We start from the raw sequence: 18283 nt of genomic DNA, 5'->3' as shown, positions 1-18283 counted from the left end.
TATTTTTGAGTTTTTGGTAACAGGGTGGAGATATTTTTCTCTGTATGAAGCTTTCTGAAAAATACTGAACATGCCTCATCAACCGAAGGCCAACGAAATGCCACAACACTTCTAAACACATGCCTCATAAAGATTTAAAGAGACTGTAAATAGCTACTTTAAAGGGTTTATAAATGCGATATTGTGGTTTATGTTAAAATACTATCACGCCAAATTGCTCTCAAGACAATCACATTTAATACAACAACTAAATGGGCAGAATGCTGATGATTTTACAAATGTATACAGAGTTTTAATTTCATATGTAAGCCACAGTAGCTTCATTTTACCTGCTTGACTTTGGTCTTCATTTAATTTTATTAGGCTATGAATCTGTTCATCTGCACAGCTCTACAGAGACATAAACACTACATCCATGAACAGCGTCCCCTCTCATTTAGTCATTTATTACTGCTGCTGTAATTTATTGTGTCTCAATACGTAGATGACCGAGCTCATGTAATTTTAAATGTTTGTCTGTCTGTGTTAGTTAAAAACCCCAGTAACAAAAGATGTGGTTGTCAGTAAAAGGACATGATGTCACTGTTCACCACATTTGACTACTTTAGGTTTATAAACAAACTTGAAAGTGTTTTCAACAAAACAACAAATCCCATAGTTGAATAAAGCAGAATTAATAGATACTCTTAGAGAGCTCTGCTGAAGGCCTAATACTGATATCTTTGATAGGACTGCAGCAACAATTCTTTTGCTTACTGATTGCAGCTGATTAGAGTATACACTAACTAGTCACTTTGTTAGTGTCCAACTCCTTGTTACCACAAATGTGACTCTCTAGGGTTTACAGAGAATGGCAGAGGAAGGCAACAGTAACTCAAATAACCCTTTATTACAGCCAAGATATGCAGGAGAGCATCTCTACTAACATAACCTTGAAGCAGAAGGGTTACAGCAGCAGAAGACCACACTGGGTAAGAGTGACAACGCCTGTCTGCTAACTGGTTCGATGAATCTAGATTTCAGATATTAGGCTCTGAATGTGGGAGAAACAACTTGAGAACATGGATCAATCTTGCCTTGTGTCGCCTTAAACTGGTTCCTTGAACATGAAATCACCAGATCTTAACCCATTAGAGCACCTTTGGAGTGTGGTGGAAGAGAGACACCCATCATGGACGTGCAAGCAACAAATCTGTGACAATGGTGTGATGCTATCATGTAAATATGGAGTAAAATCTCTGAGAAACCTTTCCAGCACCTTGTTGCTGCACAGAAAGATAATCTGAAAAGCATTTTTCTCCTCCCCTTCTTTGTATAACTTCCCTAGTGGCCATTTAGATCCAGCATAAGCTCATTTGATTTTTGACAACACTTCTTGGGAACTGTAACTTAGTCATTATGCATGTATTCAATCCCCTTAATTATCATCTTATTGGAAAGTTTTAAAGCATAATTTGCTCACTAATGTATTATGCCAAGTTTGAACTTTCCTATTCTCTTGTAATGTTGATATCCTCTCATGGACTCTGGGTTTTAAACAGTGTTCAGTGTTCTCTAGTTTTCTTAGAGAAGCAGAAAATTGAGAGGTGAAAACTGAAGCCTGGGAGTGCCGTGCCAGTCACTGTGCCCTGGTGAGAACGAAGCGGGTGGCCTCTCTCGACTCAGGATAAAGCTGTCCAGAGGCTGCCTTCAGCATCCGTGTCTGTCTGCCAAGCACTGCTAGCATGTCCCAGGGCAGGCTGGGAGGACAAGACCGTTCAACAAGGCCTCTACATTGAGTGCAGTCCATTTAAAATAACCTATGGATAAATAAATACAGGACCTAAGTTCACTGTACAGTAATTGGCCAGGAAACCAACAGAGACAAGCTCATTTACAGTAAATGCATCAGCTTTGAGTTGCTGAAGTGCACTTGGCTAAAACTGCATTATAACGATTTGGAAATTTCAAGTGAAGCATTTTTTTGACGTGTTTAAATATTCACAACGAAATGTCTCAGAAATATTACTCACTGGGAAAACAAAACAGCATTTGTGTGTCACGGCGCAAGTAAATATAGCACCATGTTAAATATAGAAACGTTATAGTGAGTCTTTCTAGATAATGGAAGAGCGACTAACACATCAAGAAAAAGACACATTTTAATAATAAATGATTTCATTTTTATTTTCAAAGACATGCAGAAATGTACAGATCTCTGTCTCTCTCGCTCTGTCTTAAGCACACACACTCACACACACACACATGCATCTGCGCACGACACACACAAAGTGGTTAGTCTGGCCTACCTTGTTGACCCACTGGCTTAGCTGTGGTTACACGCTGGACGCAAAGTACTCATTAATGATTTGAGCCTGCTCTTCGCTTGTGCAAACAAACAGACTCAGCCCATCATTACCGTAACACCATGTGTGTGTGGTCTTCTCCCTCAGACCTCTATTGATTCTTCAATTTTCACAGGGGCTGGGGCAACGCAAAACGGCGTGATTTGTCAAGTGAGTAAAGGACATGGCACATGCTGGCTTGTGGCATGTTATAAAACAGTTCACACACTGGCGGGCGCATTTTTCATCAGCCTCAAATATCGCACAGTAGTTGATGCAGCGGGTAGGGGCGCGTTCCACGGGCAATGCCCCAAGCCACAAAACGTAAAAACACCACAGTAGGTTTAACGTCGCGTGTAAAATGCAATTATAAACCAGGGTGCTTCTCCCTCTCCACCAGCTCCACTTTCTGCCCTCTGACAAAGCTATCTTTACACGGAGAGTCAGTGCAGAGCATATAACTGTAAGCACGGCTGTGTCTGTGATGCTTGGCACCTGGGCAGGAGTTTATGGTAATGTTTTGGGTGATAGGTCAGGGACAGGAGGGTGGTGGTGGTCACTGGTGGTGGCCCTGTGGGGCTTTAAGCCACGTCCAACTGCTCTGGTACCTGCCTCTGAGGTCAGATGAGAGGGGGGCATCAGACATTGAGCATATTGTGGTTTGGAGGTGGGTGAGTAAGGAGTAAGAAGCAAGAAGCCCCCCCTCTTCCCTAGAGCCTCAAGCACAGGGCTACTGCAGAGAGTCAGGCACCTCACCATTAACATCTGCCAAGAGAAAAATGCTAATGTGGTGGGCTCTGCATAAGGCCAGGTCAAAGACTCAAGCTCCGGACTTGTTTTTTCCCCCTTTTGGAATCAGTCTGAATCACATTTAAGTAAACCTTGATCAGGCACGGATTAATCATAAGATGAACAACATTTTAAGTTTTCACTAGAGACAAGCTTTAACACTGAATAGATGAGTGTAAGAACACTTCAGCAATGCCAGGCAGGAATCATTTAATCTTAAAAATACATTTTACAGGCAAAATGTCCAATGGCAGATTTCCTGTCTGAAAAATAATGATTTAATGCACCTATGCTGTAGACTGAGTCTGGACAGCATGCTTTTGTCCTGGCAGGACCTCCCCGACTCACTGTCTCCAGGAGCTTGACATTTATGGTTAACATTTTTTTAAAAAGGAGTTGTAAATAAGAAATCGGCCCCAAAGCATTACCTGAGAAGGATTATTATATATCGGGCAGCAGAAACAGACAAATCTTGCAGCTACTTGCAGATCAAATAAATGTTGGAGGAGGCCGTGTTTGGGTAACCCTGAACAGGAATTAGGTAATGTTCAGGATGTACGCCTCTTAAAGCGTGGAGCAGTGACCCTTCTGTGACATTCTGACTGAACAGGCCATTGTGCATTGTGGGTGAAAGTCTGTATTTGCAGCTGGAAAATAACCCAAAAGCTGTGAATTGATATATGTTATACAATGGAGATTGAGGTGTGAAATACAGTGTTAAACACCCTGAGCTACATTCACAGTATTGTTGGGATCCCGTTTTTTTCAGCGACTGACACAAAGAAATTACAGTAAACATCCATCCATCCATCTGATCACACCTAAAGTCAATTTAGAACCAGCAATTAACCTAACCTCCTGCATATCTTGAGGATGGATGGAGGATGGCAACAAATCCTGAATTTAAAACTTGGGGTGAATTCTGCAAGGCCAAAAACTATGACTATTCCAGCCATTTTCTCCAAAGAGGAACTCTGAACTCTATTACAGCCAAATGGAAAACCAACAAGCTGATCATGTCGTTGCACAATAGCTGCAGACCTTGATCATGTTGGCACATTATAATGAGAGATAAATTAAGCCATATCATTGTCAAACTTTACATGAATGTGGATTCGGGTGGGGGTGGTGGTGGTGGTGGTACAAAACCATTTTAAATGTTATTTTGAGTCAAAGTAACATACACAAGGGCTGGGTAATGGGAAGGGTTTATTTTTAAAAAAATAGTTTTTACGTAAGTTGGAAAAAAATGTATCATATTTGAACCTCTTCAAAGATCAATAACACCACTTTCAAATTATATCATTAAGGCAGACAACAAACTATGAGCTTGTTTAAAATAAAACAAGTCATCCTCCAATCTGGTAAACAAGAACAACTTTAAGATCCCGATGTTGGCTATTTCCTGATATATCAGTATTGACATTTATAATGGCCAATTAATACAAATATTATAAGGTAAAGAAGAGATGCTGTGAGTGTTGATGTTCCGTAATTTTTCCATCAGGGGGCACTCTGTGTTTTCTCTGTTAGCACCACCTGTTTGAAACTCCACAAACACAACAACCAGCTCATCCGAGCAGAGCTGGCCAGTAAATGAGTAGACTTGTGACAATAAACGATTATTTTTTAAACTGCATTGCCTTGTGATCTTAGCAATGGCAAATATTAGGGAAATCTGTGTATGTTTTGTGTGTCTGAAGGAAAAAAAACATCGGCTGATTTTTAAATCACCAAATATCGGTATGAGTCGTAAAAATTCTATATTGTTCTCCTTTCTCCTTGTGTCCATGTGGAGCTGTCTGCGAAATGAGTGTACAGGGACCATCTACAAAGTGAGAGACTGAAAAATGACTTTGCCGGAAAAGATGTCATGTAGTTGGCACTCCCAGACTTCAGTTTTCACCTCTCATATTCTAAAACTTGGATCTTGTCCACACGTGCTTCTTCTTTGCATGATAGAGCTTTACTCTGCCTTTTTGTGAACATTGTCACGGTGAACTGAAAGTGTTCCTGAGCCCATGCAGTGATTTTCATGCCTGATTTTCCACCTTGTCCCTTCCACACAGAGATTTTTCCAGATTCTCAGTATCATTTGATGACATTATGTGCTGTAAATAATAGGGGTGCAACGATATTCGTATCGATATTGAACCGTTCGATACAGTGCTTTCGGTTCGGGATGCATATGTATCGAACAATACAACATTTGTAATTTATTTTATCAACTTTCCTTCTGACGATGCTGTCTGTGTTGAGCGCTCAGTGAATCTGCGTTCGACTACTCCGCCTAGGCTGCATTGTCGAGCGCAGATCCACTGAGCGCTCAACACAGACAGCATAGTCAGAAGGAAGAGCACAGGGCAAGCTAGCAAGACAGAAGTTAAGCTCTCCTTGCAACATGGACCTCCCCCACCCTCATTCAGATCTGGCGTTTGGAATTATTTTGGTTTTCATGTGACGTATGACCCTGAAGGTAAGCGAGTCATGGACTAAAGTAAAACAGTATGTTGGATGTGCCATGCAATGCTCAATTACATGGGTGGGAACTAGTGTGTTAGCGCAGTTAGCTCGTTAACGTGTTGGCCGTCTAGCCCCATGCACGGGCGATCGGCGGTAGCTCGTTAACGGAGATTTGCCGTGTTGTGGCGTTAAGGTCATTTCAACGAGATTAACCTGAAAGCACTAGTGGGAACACAACAAATATGACTGCACATTTACGCCGACATCATCCTAGTGCAAAGACAAGTGGAAGCAGACAAAAAAAAGCAAGCATGCTACTAACTTTAGCCGAGTCATTTAGACAGCTGTTAGCACATGATTCTCCTTATGCTGCTGAGAATATAGCCCAGAAGAAGCGGATAGTATAGCTTTTATTTTGGAAAGAGACATTTCTCTGTAATAAACTCTCTTTTCCAAAGATGAGTGATTCCTCAATCAGATACAGGGCTTGCAATATCGCTAGCCCGACGTCCTGGGGCTAGCGATTTTTTTCAGTCGGGGTACCAAAATCTATCTCTTCCCTGCCCGTCGGGCTATTGTAGGAAGGAAAAATATATGTCAATGCTTTTGCATTCTTTCGGAAATGTAGCTGGGTAATTATGTCATTGGCATCGGTGAGCCACTGTCAATATGTGACATATTGAAGTCGCGTTTGAATTTGCGCTTGTTTTTTTGCTTTCACTTTGCAATCGTGCGAACTGTGTATAGAGAGCGACAGCACTGATCTGTGAGTGATGATAATTTGTGCACCAATTCCTCTGACATCGTCTTATTAATCGTTAGCTTACTATGCAAACATGACAAGTGAAATCTCCCGCAGCAAGCTTAAACATGTGAGAGGTTGATCGCGCAGAGAATCGCTGAGCTTATGTGAGTGCGTGTGTAAAAGCAGCAGGATATATATTTTAGTTCTGCTGAGCCAAATAAGACAGGTCAGGGTGAAGAAGTGACAGCCAAAGAAAAGCTTACCACAAAACGGAGAAGTTATGACAAATCAGACTATAAGGCAAAAAGAAAGTGCAGCTTTATGGTTTCATGGACAAAAGAATTTCTGTGGCTGCAATATGACGAGCTAAATAACCAGGGCTGCACATAAGTGGTCCGCAGGTGCGCATTCGCTGTCAAAATAAAAAACACGCACAAGGGTTAGGGTTAAATTTAAAAACTGTACTTTTGAGTTAAAATATATATATTTATAATTTTAATAAATGACAAATTAAAAAGGCATGAACATTTTTTTTGTATCGAAAAAATATCGAACCGTGACACCAAAGTATCGAACCGAACCGAACCGTGAATTTTGTGTATCGTTGCACCCCTAGTAAATAATTAGGTATTCAAAGTCTTTACTGTTGTATGTTGAGGAACATTATTTGTAGACGCAGTTTTTGTAGACTGGTAAACCACTGCCTGTCTTTACTGTTGAAAAACTAATGTGCACTCTTAATACTTTTCATACTCATGTTACTGACCTGTTCTCAGTTACTCTAATTGGCTGCAAAAATGTTCCCCCAGCTGTAGTACAACTTATTTTCAAGACTTTTGTTGATCCTAACCCAACTTTCTGAGACATGGTGCTGCCATCAAATCCAAAATGACCTTATTTTTCTACATTTTGTTTCCTCTCAATTTAAACATTTGACCAAATGTTGGTTTTGAGATTAGAAAGTCATTGGGTTCCATTTTTATTTACATTTAACACAGTGTGCCAAATTTTTTCTGACATTCTAGAAGCTCAATAATACAGGTCAGGGCAGGGTGGGGGGATTTGGTCAATTTGATGCTTATATTATTAAAATCTCATGATCATACAGTGCAAAAACAATGCATTAAATGTGCCACATCCCTAGGACTTATAAACATGATAGTTACACTTCATATGCATTTTTAAAAGTTCCCCCATTTTAAGTGAGTTTGTTAAAAAAAAAAGTAAACTCAACTTAATACAGATTTCATTTTATTCACTAAAGTATGTGCTTGATATTCAAAACCTGCTCTTAAATAAGTGACGATTTAAGCATCAATAAACCACCAAAAGCAAAGAAAACAGAGCGGATCAATTTAACATTTTGCCTCAGGAGTACTTGTGAATAAAAATGGGCCCCTGTAGCCGAGCTGATGAAAATAGCTGAAGGTAAAAAGGAATAAAGAGCATTCCTTGGATGACAGTTATGATTGTTAGGTGTGAATGATCTGCAGAAAACTCCTCCAACTTCCCACAATTCGACATTATGAAGCATGCCTCAGATGAACTAACTGAAATGGTCCATACAGAAATTCGCCGTTAAAAAACCATTAAGAGGGGAAAATAACTCTGCAAAAGTCATTCTTCAAGTGAGGTTTTCCAGGATAACAAACCTGAAGTTCTCATGTGAACAAATGGTCAAACGATCAAAGTCCGGACTGCGTAATAAAGGAACCATTATCAAACACACATTAAAACTTAAAACTTTATTCATTGCAGCTGATTATTGTCACATATTTATATCAAACAAGCTTATACTAAACTACAGATGTTAAAAAGAAATTCTACTGCTTTTATTTTTGCTAAAATGTTTTAATCCCTCTTAAAGAACAAACAGCATTCAGAGTTAAAGACGAACTTTGAGATAGTTATAATATAATAAAGGATGTTGACTGCGATCATAGGGAACTGCTAAAATCAAAATCATACATCCACATGGTGACTCTGAATGCAACTCCACAACAAAAGCAGGAACTGTGACTGCATCTTGAGACAGGATTTATGACCTAATAGGGTGGGCCAGTGCAGGCAATGGGTAAAAAGCATCTAAAAATAGATGATGAACTCTGAATTTAAAGATGAAATGAAGGTGTTTCTGTGAATGCAATGTGTGTCAATGCCGGTTGGTTCCACATTTTTTGAAAGTAGAGTGGGCGGGTGTGTATATGTTCTGTATGTGCGAATGTAAAGTAGGGGCAAAGTGAAAAGGATGAAAAACCGACAGGAATACTGTTCTGTGTTGAGAGTGCAATTTAGCATGAATCAAAAGCAGCTTTCCTGGCTCCTATTCCATATGCTGCAGTCTGCCAGGAAATGGGATTTTTTTCATATTTCTTGTAGGTAAAGTCTTTGCAGAACGGAATCAGATGAGGTATTTTTTCCCTACCAAATGTTTAAGTGTTGGAAGTTTGGGGCAGACTCACTGGCAGGAGAAGAAAGCTAAAATTTGGGAGACAGCAGGGGGGTCCGCCATATATTTGTCCTAGCCCCAAACCCTTTCTGGACACCTTGCTGAACTGAATCATGACTGCTTGTAAAATACAGAGCCCTCTATTAAATAATTTACCACCAACTGGTCTCCAGACTGCCCTGAAGTGATTCTAGTAATCATCACTGCACACAGAAATTATTTATGGTTCCTTTTCATGAGGATAAATGCCAGTTATTCCATCCAGTAAAACAGCAAGCTACAGCAACTACATAAATGACTCAGGATTTTGAATAAACTGTATTTACTGCCTTAGAAATAATATATAAATATTAATAGATGAACAATTGTGGAGTCTGTTCATCGTGTACATTACATTGCATTTTTTTACATAATAAAAAAAAGACTTACATTTAGACTTACATAACCAGCATTTGAATAAGTGCTGGTTATTATTGTAATAAACTGCAGGCACAATGCTGGGTTTCAAAATCCAAATGAAAAGAAAGAAAACCAAATAGTGCGTGACAAAATTCATCAGTAAAGCAATTCAAATATCCCAGCAACCTAAACAATATTTAAGAAAGAAAAGACTAAATCTGGAGTTATGTAGCTGATGTTATAGGGAAGTCTTTTAAAAGGACCCAAAACACAGGAGACAGAGTAAGAAAACAGAAAGCAACCGTTTTCATTAGCCCAGGTCAAGACTCAGAGACACAAAGTCCAAAAAGCAAGAATATAGAGGGGACCAAACTAGACATAGCTGTAGACAATCAAGACAGTGAGGGAGGGGAGGAAGTAAACTCAACACAGGACACAACTAACTACCAAAGTAAACTTGAATCTAACTCAAAGGACAACTTTTATACACAGACACAGACTCGCTGAACAAAAAGAACACTGAGGAAACAAAGTACAAATAATAGACTTTATAAAACAGTAAGGAGAACACAAACTAAAAGGCTTAAAATACAGGTGTGCATAATATAAACAGGAAAGAACAAAATATGAATAGTAAACTAGATAAATGCTAACAGTATATAGATTTCTAAAATATGCCGATTCCAGATTCGATTAATAAATCAAGAGGCTTTATTTCACTCTGCAAGCAGACGACAAAAATTACATTATGACAAGGGGTCTAATAAAAAATTTAAATATGGATTTCCTATTTAACAACTTTTATTAATATTTATTTTCCATTAGTCTGATTTCAGCTTAGTGTGAGAGTCTTTATGCATACAGCAGTCATTTATGGTCATGGTAGTTTCTCACTTACATGCTTTTACTGCGAGTGCACCTCATCTTGTGGAGTTGAGCTCATAAGTAACCGGCAATAGGATATTAACTGAGGTGACAACAAAACATGGTCACATGTGTAATAAAATCTTCCTGACGAAATGTTACAAACGTAAGCATGGATGAAAGAAGCCAACAGGGAAAGCACCATCTGAACTAGTGAGCCATGCAAACTCCAGGTAAGTCAAAAATTTGCAATCAAACAAAAGTTGTTGGCATAGCAGTGCAAACTTTAAACTAGAGGACCCTTGGCTTTTAGCTTCCTCCATGCTATGTTAACTCTATTGCTAGCATCTAGTGATGTGCTTTGTCATAAACATACAGAAACATTAGCCTGCTGTCACAGATACCAGACAAAGCATGCATGATTAAAGATAAAAAACAAGTGACAAAGCTTGTAAAAACAGTAGAGTTCTATTTAGCTCAATACAAATAGCTGTGCCGCATTTAGGACTTTAGCGTGGCACTGGTAGCATGTTTGATAAAACATAAATATATCTGTTTTGTGAGATGTGCAATTATATAAAAATCATCAAATTAAGAAACTATTCCAAAAACTTCTTTGTTTGCATACTGGTCTAGTAAATTATAAATGAATGTAATTTTCACTTATTTTTTAGCCCAGCTTTTCAAATGGTGACAGGAGTTGTAGTTCAAATTAACACTGTAAAACCTGACCCATGAAATAATTGCTAGAAAATTCATATTATTTTGAAACTCTAATGTTACTGAAACTTGGGGCACTTGAAGATTGAATGTCAATTTGTATATTTGAGTTTTAATTTTTTATTATTTTTGCTACATCTGGTATTTCTGCACAATTTATTGCTCACAGTAGCACTGCAAGTGTCTGATTGTGTACATCAGGCTTTTCAGAAAAAACAAAAAACAAAGGTTCAAATATAAGCAATGCATTATATTTAAAAAAGACACTCCTTCTTGCTGCATGCACTTCCACACTTGGGACATGATGCACTGTCTGTCAATGTGAGACTAAAAATACATGCACTTTTAGTCACAGAGGCACCTCTTATGTGAGAGTGCCAAGCCTTTAACAAGTGCATTTATTAAATCACTAGGCACTCGAGACTCGGTTCAGCACCTGAATATGCATAGTGAACCTCAGGTTGTATACAGCTGCCTTAATGCAAACCTCAGTAGTCTCATTATGAGCTGAATATGAAAGATACCTCAGAACCCACTGTAACCATTTGGTGGTGAGCTGGTTTGCAGAGGCAGAGTGGAGGTGAACTGAATGGTCTGCAGTGAGAGGCTGTGGGTTGGGTTTCTCTGAGGTTATGGTCATTCTCCCCTGGGAAAGTGGTTAGGCCTGGCTGTTTACTTTGGAGTAACCCTGCCCCTCCCCTTATACCATTCACTCTCTGCTTGGTAACTCGTGATTACCTACACTGGTGCACACCTGTCATTTCTGAGCACCCAATGAAAATATACTAGTAGACTGCATTTTGAAAGTATGGCGAAATTCCATAGAAATTCCTCTAAATATATGTTTATTCATTAGTTTTTTTTCAGTACGCTGTTTGTTGTATGACTGGACTTTGCATCAGTGCCACGTTCATGTCACAGCAGGTGTGAGTGAAGGGTTGGTGGGGAGTGAGAGTGAGGTGAGGGTTGGGAGGTTGGGCAGGGTGTTAGCACTGGACTTAATGGGTAGGGGCTGAGGTAGCGCATGCATCTTCACCCAAAGAGGAGTTTGACTTTCTCTCAGTGCCTGTTCTCACACGGACTCACACAGGCTCACACACAGAGCTCTCAGCTCGGCTCAGCAGCTCTGACTACCGCAGATGATGCTTCAGTGCGACTTCACATGAGATTACTGCAGGACTGAGCAGAGTTGTGGCTCTGCAGCTGATGGGCTTCTCTTCTTTCTATCTTTATCCCACTTTTATTCGGACACTGGGAAGTTATAAATAGCTTAACACACACTGTTGGGAGGCAAATTAATGGAGTCGACTCGGAGGGGATTTCCCTAGGCTACATTTACACCAATGGATCTGCTCACAAGTTCTGAATGGGCCAAACTGTGTTTGGCACATTAATTTTCACACATCTTTTTTGTGAAATCATTTTTGCAAGAACATCAACACTTAAGAGCTTACGGTTTTTTGGGGGGATTTTCACTGGAAACAAAGTAAGTTTAAATGTTTATATTTTTAGAGGACTGTTTAAAGGCTGTGTGTGTCATTTTTCAGATGAAACGAACTCTACTGAAAAAACAGACACAGTTTAGGATTAATTCATTACTCATTAGAGAGACTGATGATATTCATTGTGTTGCTTACGTTTTTGCCTCAGGGATGTGCTCTATAGTCGTGCTTCATCAGTGGAGTCTGGCTGTGTTCTTGCTGTGCTCTCCGGTGACTCTCGATGGGAGACCAGTTGATGCACTTAGTAGCAGAATGTGAGTTACCTTTGTGATACCTTTAAAAAAATGAAAAAACAAATTCTATGCAAGATCTCGAAAAGCTAGCAATTTAAGAAAAAAATATTTGAGATTTTCTGCAGTTTGAATATTTTAAAGTAAGGCATGGGATGTTTTCTCTGTTTTAGGTCCATATCAAACTCAGATTAGTGACAGCTCTCACACTTGTTTATGCTGCCACCTACTGTATTGAGGTTTCATAAAGCTTGACCTAAAATTTATAATAGCCAACCACTTCTTCTATTAACTTAACACTGAGATGTCAAATAAAATTTAAAGTTGGAACAAAAAAAGTTCTTAAATGACTGACTGAGAATCAGACACTTTATTAATCCCAGAGGAAATGATATATTCCTCTGGGATTAATGTTCAGCAGTAATCTAAGAGATATCAGAGACTGAAACGGATTTCTAATAGTCCACCATGTGGCTTTTTTACTACCTTTGTTTTTGATACAATTTAATCTAACTTTGGCACTTTTTTTTTTGCTGTAAGGAAGAGGTCAGTAGGCCACGCCCAGCTGATGCATGATAAGGGCCGCACCATACATGAGTACACGCGCCGCATGTGGCTACACGAGCTGCTGGAGGAGGTGCACACGGCTGATGATCGTGCTCCACCTGCACAAAGCAGAACCTCGAGCCAAAGCTTCAGTGGAAACCACCAGAAGCCCTCGGGAGCCACCAAAGATCTCTCTGACAGGTTCAGGCAGGACAGAGTGGGCCCTAACCTCCCTCAGGAGACCAACAAAGCTCAGGCTTATAAGGAGTCACTTAAAGTTGCCACCAAGAGGAAAAAAAAGGTGAGGCTGGGCCGGCGTAGAGAAAACGATAAGAAGAGGAGGCGAGCACGGTCTGTTCTAACAAAGGCGCCACCACGGATGGCTATCTAAAAGCAAAAAATGAAAAAAAAACAGTACCCTTTATGTACTGCACTAAGACACTGACGCAGGCTGACTGATGCCTGACAGACTAACGATGCCAGACTCAGTCACTTTATATCTTAACCCTGAGTTTGTGCGTGTATATTAATATTTGGCTTTGTTGTTTGTATTTTTGCTGTAAAACAATCTCACACTTCATTTTAGTTTCATGATAACACCTGCTTAGGTCCATATTTATTTGGAAAATCTTTACAACTCTGCAGCCCTGATATACTTCCAAGCAGTGATATGTTTTGTAGTTTCAGATGTATGCAAGAGCACGGGAGGAAGTATTTATTTCCTATACATGATAACTTCTACAAATAATGCGATGCTGGGCACCCTGCTTTTTGTTTGGCTCTGAGTGCTGACCGTTATGGACCTACACACAACAAACTGGTCAATGAATACATCAGTTCATAATTTATTGTACTTTAAAATGTATATTTATTTTGTGAATGTATTTCAGTGCTGCTGACTAAATCCCATAATGCACTTTAGCTATATCCTGTATATGTTCTTTTGTGGTTGAGATTATGGTTTAGTAATTTTTTTTTCTATGATGGTCCTGCTTTTCTTTCACACCTTAGATAACTCAGCGTACGCTTCATTAAACCCACTTCAATCACTTAACATTGGATTTTTCTTTTACATTAAGCCAGAATCATCTACTGGATAATGTTCTGCACGTGCACTGAGGGCATACTGTATAATTTTCCAGTTATTCAAACATTAAATATGTAGTCCTTAGAGCTATTTTTTTATTCTCTGTGTCTTTATTACCAGGATATATGCAGCTCAAATGGAAAATCTGGCATTAAGAAAGAGCCAAAATGATTTGCTGAGAAAAATTATTCAAACAATTTGATTAATTGGGACTCCTTCTAAAAATAAAGCATTTAATATTTTTAATATTTAATTTTTGACTGTGAGACCAAAATAAAGCAAAAACAAAAAAAAAGAGAAAAAGAAGCGTATAAAGGCACTGATAATTGTGAATTTGTTATTCAAATTATACAAATGTAGAAAATAAGAGAAAATTTAGAAATGGCAAATTACTAAGAGACTAATAATCCTCTAAAACCATGGTTCAAGTCACAGCTCAAGTCTTTAGAGAGGATGAATTAAGAAAAAACATGAAAAAAACATTTTATTTTTAGTTTTTTACCACAGACCTGATCATATGATTATCAGCAAAATATCCCCCTTTAACCAGGCATTGCCAGCTCCTCGTGGGTGTCACACTACAACATTATGATGCAGTGAACTGTGTCGTCTGTATCACCTAGAAATCCTAAACTCAATGGCCAACTTGTTAGGTAGATATGTTGAGCTACTCACAAATGCAACTATCTAATAAACCAGTCACACCTTGTGTATTTAGCCATGGGCACGATGACCTGAATGACCTGCTAAAGCTCAAGTTTAAGAATGGGAAAGCAAGGTGATTTAAGTGACTCCGAACGTGGCATAGTTGTTGGTGCCAAATAGCCAGGTCTGAATATTTCAAAAACTGATGGTCTACTGGAATTTTCCAACACAAACATCTCTTGGGTTTACAAAGAATAGTCTAAAAAAGAGAAAATACTCACTGAGTGGCAGTTCTCTGGGTAAGAAATGCCTTTTTGATGCCAGAGATCAGAGAATGGTTAGATTGGAAATACACTCACACAGCACCACAAATCAACCTTTGATGAAGCCCACACCAAGTGCTGTGCTAAGAGCAAAAACCCAAGGATAGAAATTACACAACTTCACAAAAACTAGACAATAAAATAGTTGAAAAATGTTGCCTGGTCTGATGAGTCTAGGTTTCTGCTGCAGCATTTGGATGGTAGGACTAGAATCTGGCATTAACAACATGAGAGCATGGCTCCATCAATGGTATCAATGGTTCCAGCTGCTGGTGGTATAATGGTGTTAGGGATATCGTCTTGTCACACTTGAGCCCCTTAGAAATGAAGTGAGCATCACTTGTATCCCACAGCCTGAGTAATGTTACCCAGTAATCGCTTTTTCACAGTGTACCCGTCTTCTAATGGTTGTTCCCAGCAGGATAACTTGCTCAGATCATCTTAAACTGGTTTCTTGAATGTGATCATTAGTTCACTGCACTCACCAGCCTCCACAGTCACCAGATCTCTACCTGCTGGACCACCTTTGGCATGTGATGAAACAGGAGATTCACATCACCAATCTGCAGCAATTGTGTGATGTTGTCATGTCAACGTGGACCAAAATTCCTGAGGAGCATCTTTAACATAAAAAGTTAAGGCAGTTCTGAGAGCAAAAGGGGATCCAACCCATTATAAGTAAACTTGGCGTTCAGTACTCTTTTATATCCTACAGATGTATGTATGCAATATATACATTTTCTGACAACACAAGGGATTATTTGCATCATCAATAACTAATCTGAGCTAGAAAATGCAATTTTTAAGAGCCTATTGTGACCGTGTGTTGCCTTTGAGATCACTACCAAGTTGCTTTTTTTATTTTAACCAGCACTTCAGAATAGAAACATATTCCATGAATTCTGTGACTCATATAAGATTACAACATTGTCTGAAAAAACGTTTATCCAATAACTGATTAATTATTATATTATATTGTTATTATAGTGCTCATAGTAAGTTTTCCCTCAAAGTCTTTGAAAAATAGTTACAAATGCTGTATTATTATCAAGATAAAATAGTACAAATAATAGTAAGTGTAACATTTGGGTCAAAACAGACGTTTAAAATGTTTGCTGAAGGTAGCAGCGTGAAAAACAGTGTTGTTGACTTTCGGCATGAACAGAACACAATGAAGCTGTTAATGTTCCACTTGAGAACACGTGGCACTTTAACAGCCACTGAACGTAAGATACAGACACTGATAATGGAGGGGTTAGCAGATGCATCGACGTCAGCTATCCTGAACTAAGAGCAGCAGTGTACACCATTAGCTAAAATGAGTCATAAAAGCTGTGGAAAGCCTGATAAAGCCACCGTTAGGAGCCTGCAACTCACACTGAAGAAATCAAACAGTGCAGAGAAAAATTAATATCTATAGACGTGAAAGAACAGAGAACATAATCAATGAGCTAGGTGGGGGTTTTTTTGACATCGCTCACTGGCCATATTATGGGATTAGAAAAACAACAAAACAAGAGAAAACAAAAACAAAACATCAAAAAAACATAATACGAGCAAAAGATGGTTTATAATACACCAAAGACTAGTGGTAAAGAGAGAGGTAAGCACATTTATATTCATGCATTTATCTTTATATTCTCTCAGGTTACATTTGATGTAGAGTTGTCAGTATTTTGCTCCCTCTCTTTGGTCCACACATATAACCAAATGCACACTGCAGGTAAGTACTGGTGAAAAGCTTGTGAAGCTAATGCTAGTTTGTTGCTATCGGGGTGGCTGTAGCTCAGGTGGCAGAGCAGGTCAGCCAATAATCAGAAGGTCGGTGGTTCGATCCCAGGCTGCATCCTGGCTGCATGCCAAATATCCTTGGGCAAGATACTAACCCCATGTTTGCCTACTGGTGGTGGTCAGAGGGCCCGGTGGCGCCTGTGTCCGGCAGCCTCGCCTCTGTCAGTGCGTCCCAGGGCAGCTGTGGCTACAATGTAGCTTGCTATTGCCTATGGGTGAATGACTGAATGTAGTGTGAAGCGCTTTGGGGTCCTATGGACTAGAAAAGCGCTATACAAATGCAGGCCATTTACCATTTACCATCAAAGACAGGTCGCTGCTGCGCCTACTTACGAAACATAGATAACATAAATCCATCTTTCCCTCTGTTCCTTAGTTGTGGTGGAGTGTTTTATGGGGTAGTGAAGGTGAACTTTGACCTTTTGGTTTTAAAACATTATTATTTTATCATTTTATCCTATTAGAAATTTGTGTAAAATTTTTGTAAGAATTAGAATAAGAACTTGTTTTATGAAGTAAAAATAAAATCTAATCAGTTCATCCTTGAGTCCAAGTGAACATTTGTGATGAATAATAAGAAAATCTCAAGAAAAACATCTCAGGGCTAAGATATCACATTCAAACATAAAACAGTGAAATTGGCACAATATCAGCTTGAACTGCCAAATCTTCGAAAAGCTTTCATTCTGTTGCTTGTGTTCAAGAACAGACGTTTCTAGTTCTAAATAGACTTCTGACAGGAAGTGTTTGGCTCACAGGGCATACGCACTCAGACATTAAACATTTCATATAAATACAGTGAATTGGTTGTGAACTCCTGCAGTAGGCCTACCATCAAGGGTAGGCCTACTGCAGTAGCCCCGTTTTCTTTCTTTTTCATGTTTTAAATGCAAAAGAAATCTTTCCCTCAAGTAAAACTTATCACTATCGTACTGCAAATATCACATTAGTGAAATGATCAACACTTTTGTTTGATTAGAGGTTAAAGAAAAACTGCTACTGTTTACTTTTGCAATGCTCATTGCTGCTGTTGCCACACATCTTATAGGGCATTCACATTTATCAGTGTGTTTATCATCTGCTCAGGTTTACATAGGTGCCTAGTTAGCTTTGATGATTAATTGCCAGACCAGACCTTTTACAAAGCACCTTTTATGTCCCTAAATAGGCCAGTGTTGTCTATTCATGTACTGCTAGACTACAGAGCTTCAAACATCATATAACAAAACTAAGAAACATGAATGCTAACAAAACACGTATGCACTGTATATCACTGATCTCTCCCAGAGTGACCAGAGTCCATTTCTCTTTAAACCTAGTCAACCAGAATCAATCTGGCCCAAGTAATGTTTGCCTTTCTTGCCTTCACATTCAGCGATCACACTTTGTAATGAGTCCTTAGAGGC

General features: G+C 39.1%; 1 protein-coding gene across 1 annotated transcript; it reads left to right on the top strand.

The window, feature by feature from the left end:
• Window positions 1-12405: 12405 nt before the first annotated feature.
• Window positions 12406-13692, top strand: pthlhb (parathyroid hormone-like hormone b; the record flags this gene model as incomplete). The annotated part of the gene is made up of 2 exons (XM_080875265.1): window positions 12406-12509; window positions 13026-13692. The coding sequence occupies 2 exons, from the start codon at window positions 12406-12408 to the stop codon at window positions 13420-13422; spliced, it is 501 nt and encodes a 166-aa protein (XP_080731391.1). The 3' UTR covers window positions 13423-13692.
• Window positions 13693-18283: the final 4591 nt, after the last annotated feature.

This window comes from Rhamphochromis sp. 'chilingali' (assembly GCF_963969265.1).
Source record: "Rhamphochromis sp. 'chilingali' genome assembly, chromosome: 2".
Classification (NCBI taxonomy): Eukaryota; Metazoa; Chordata; class Actinopteri; order Cichliformes; family Cichlidae; genus Rhamphochromis; species Rhamphochromis sp. 'chilingali'.
Note: the sequence above shows the minus strand (reverse complement) of the source record. Positions and strands in the feature narration are given on the sequence as shown.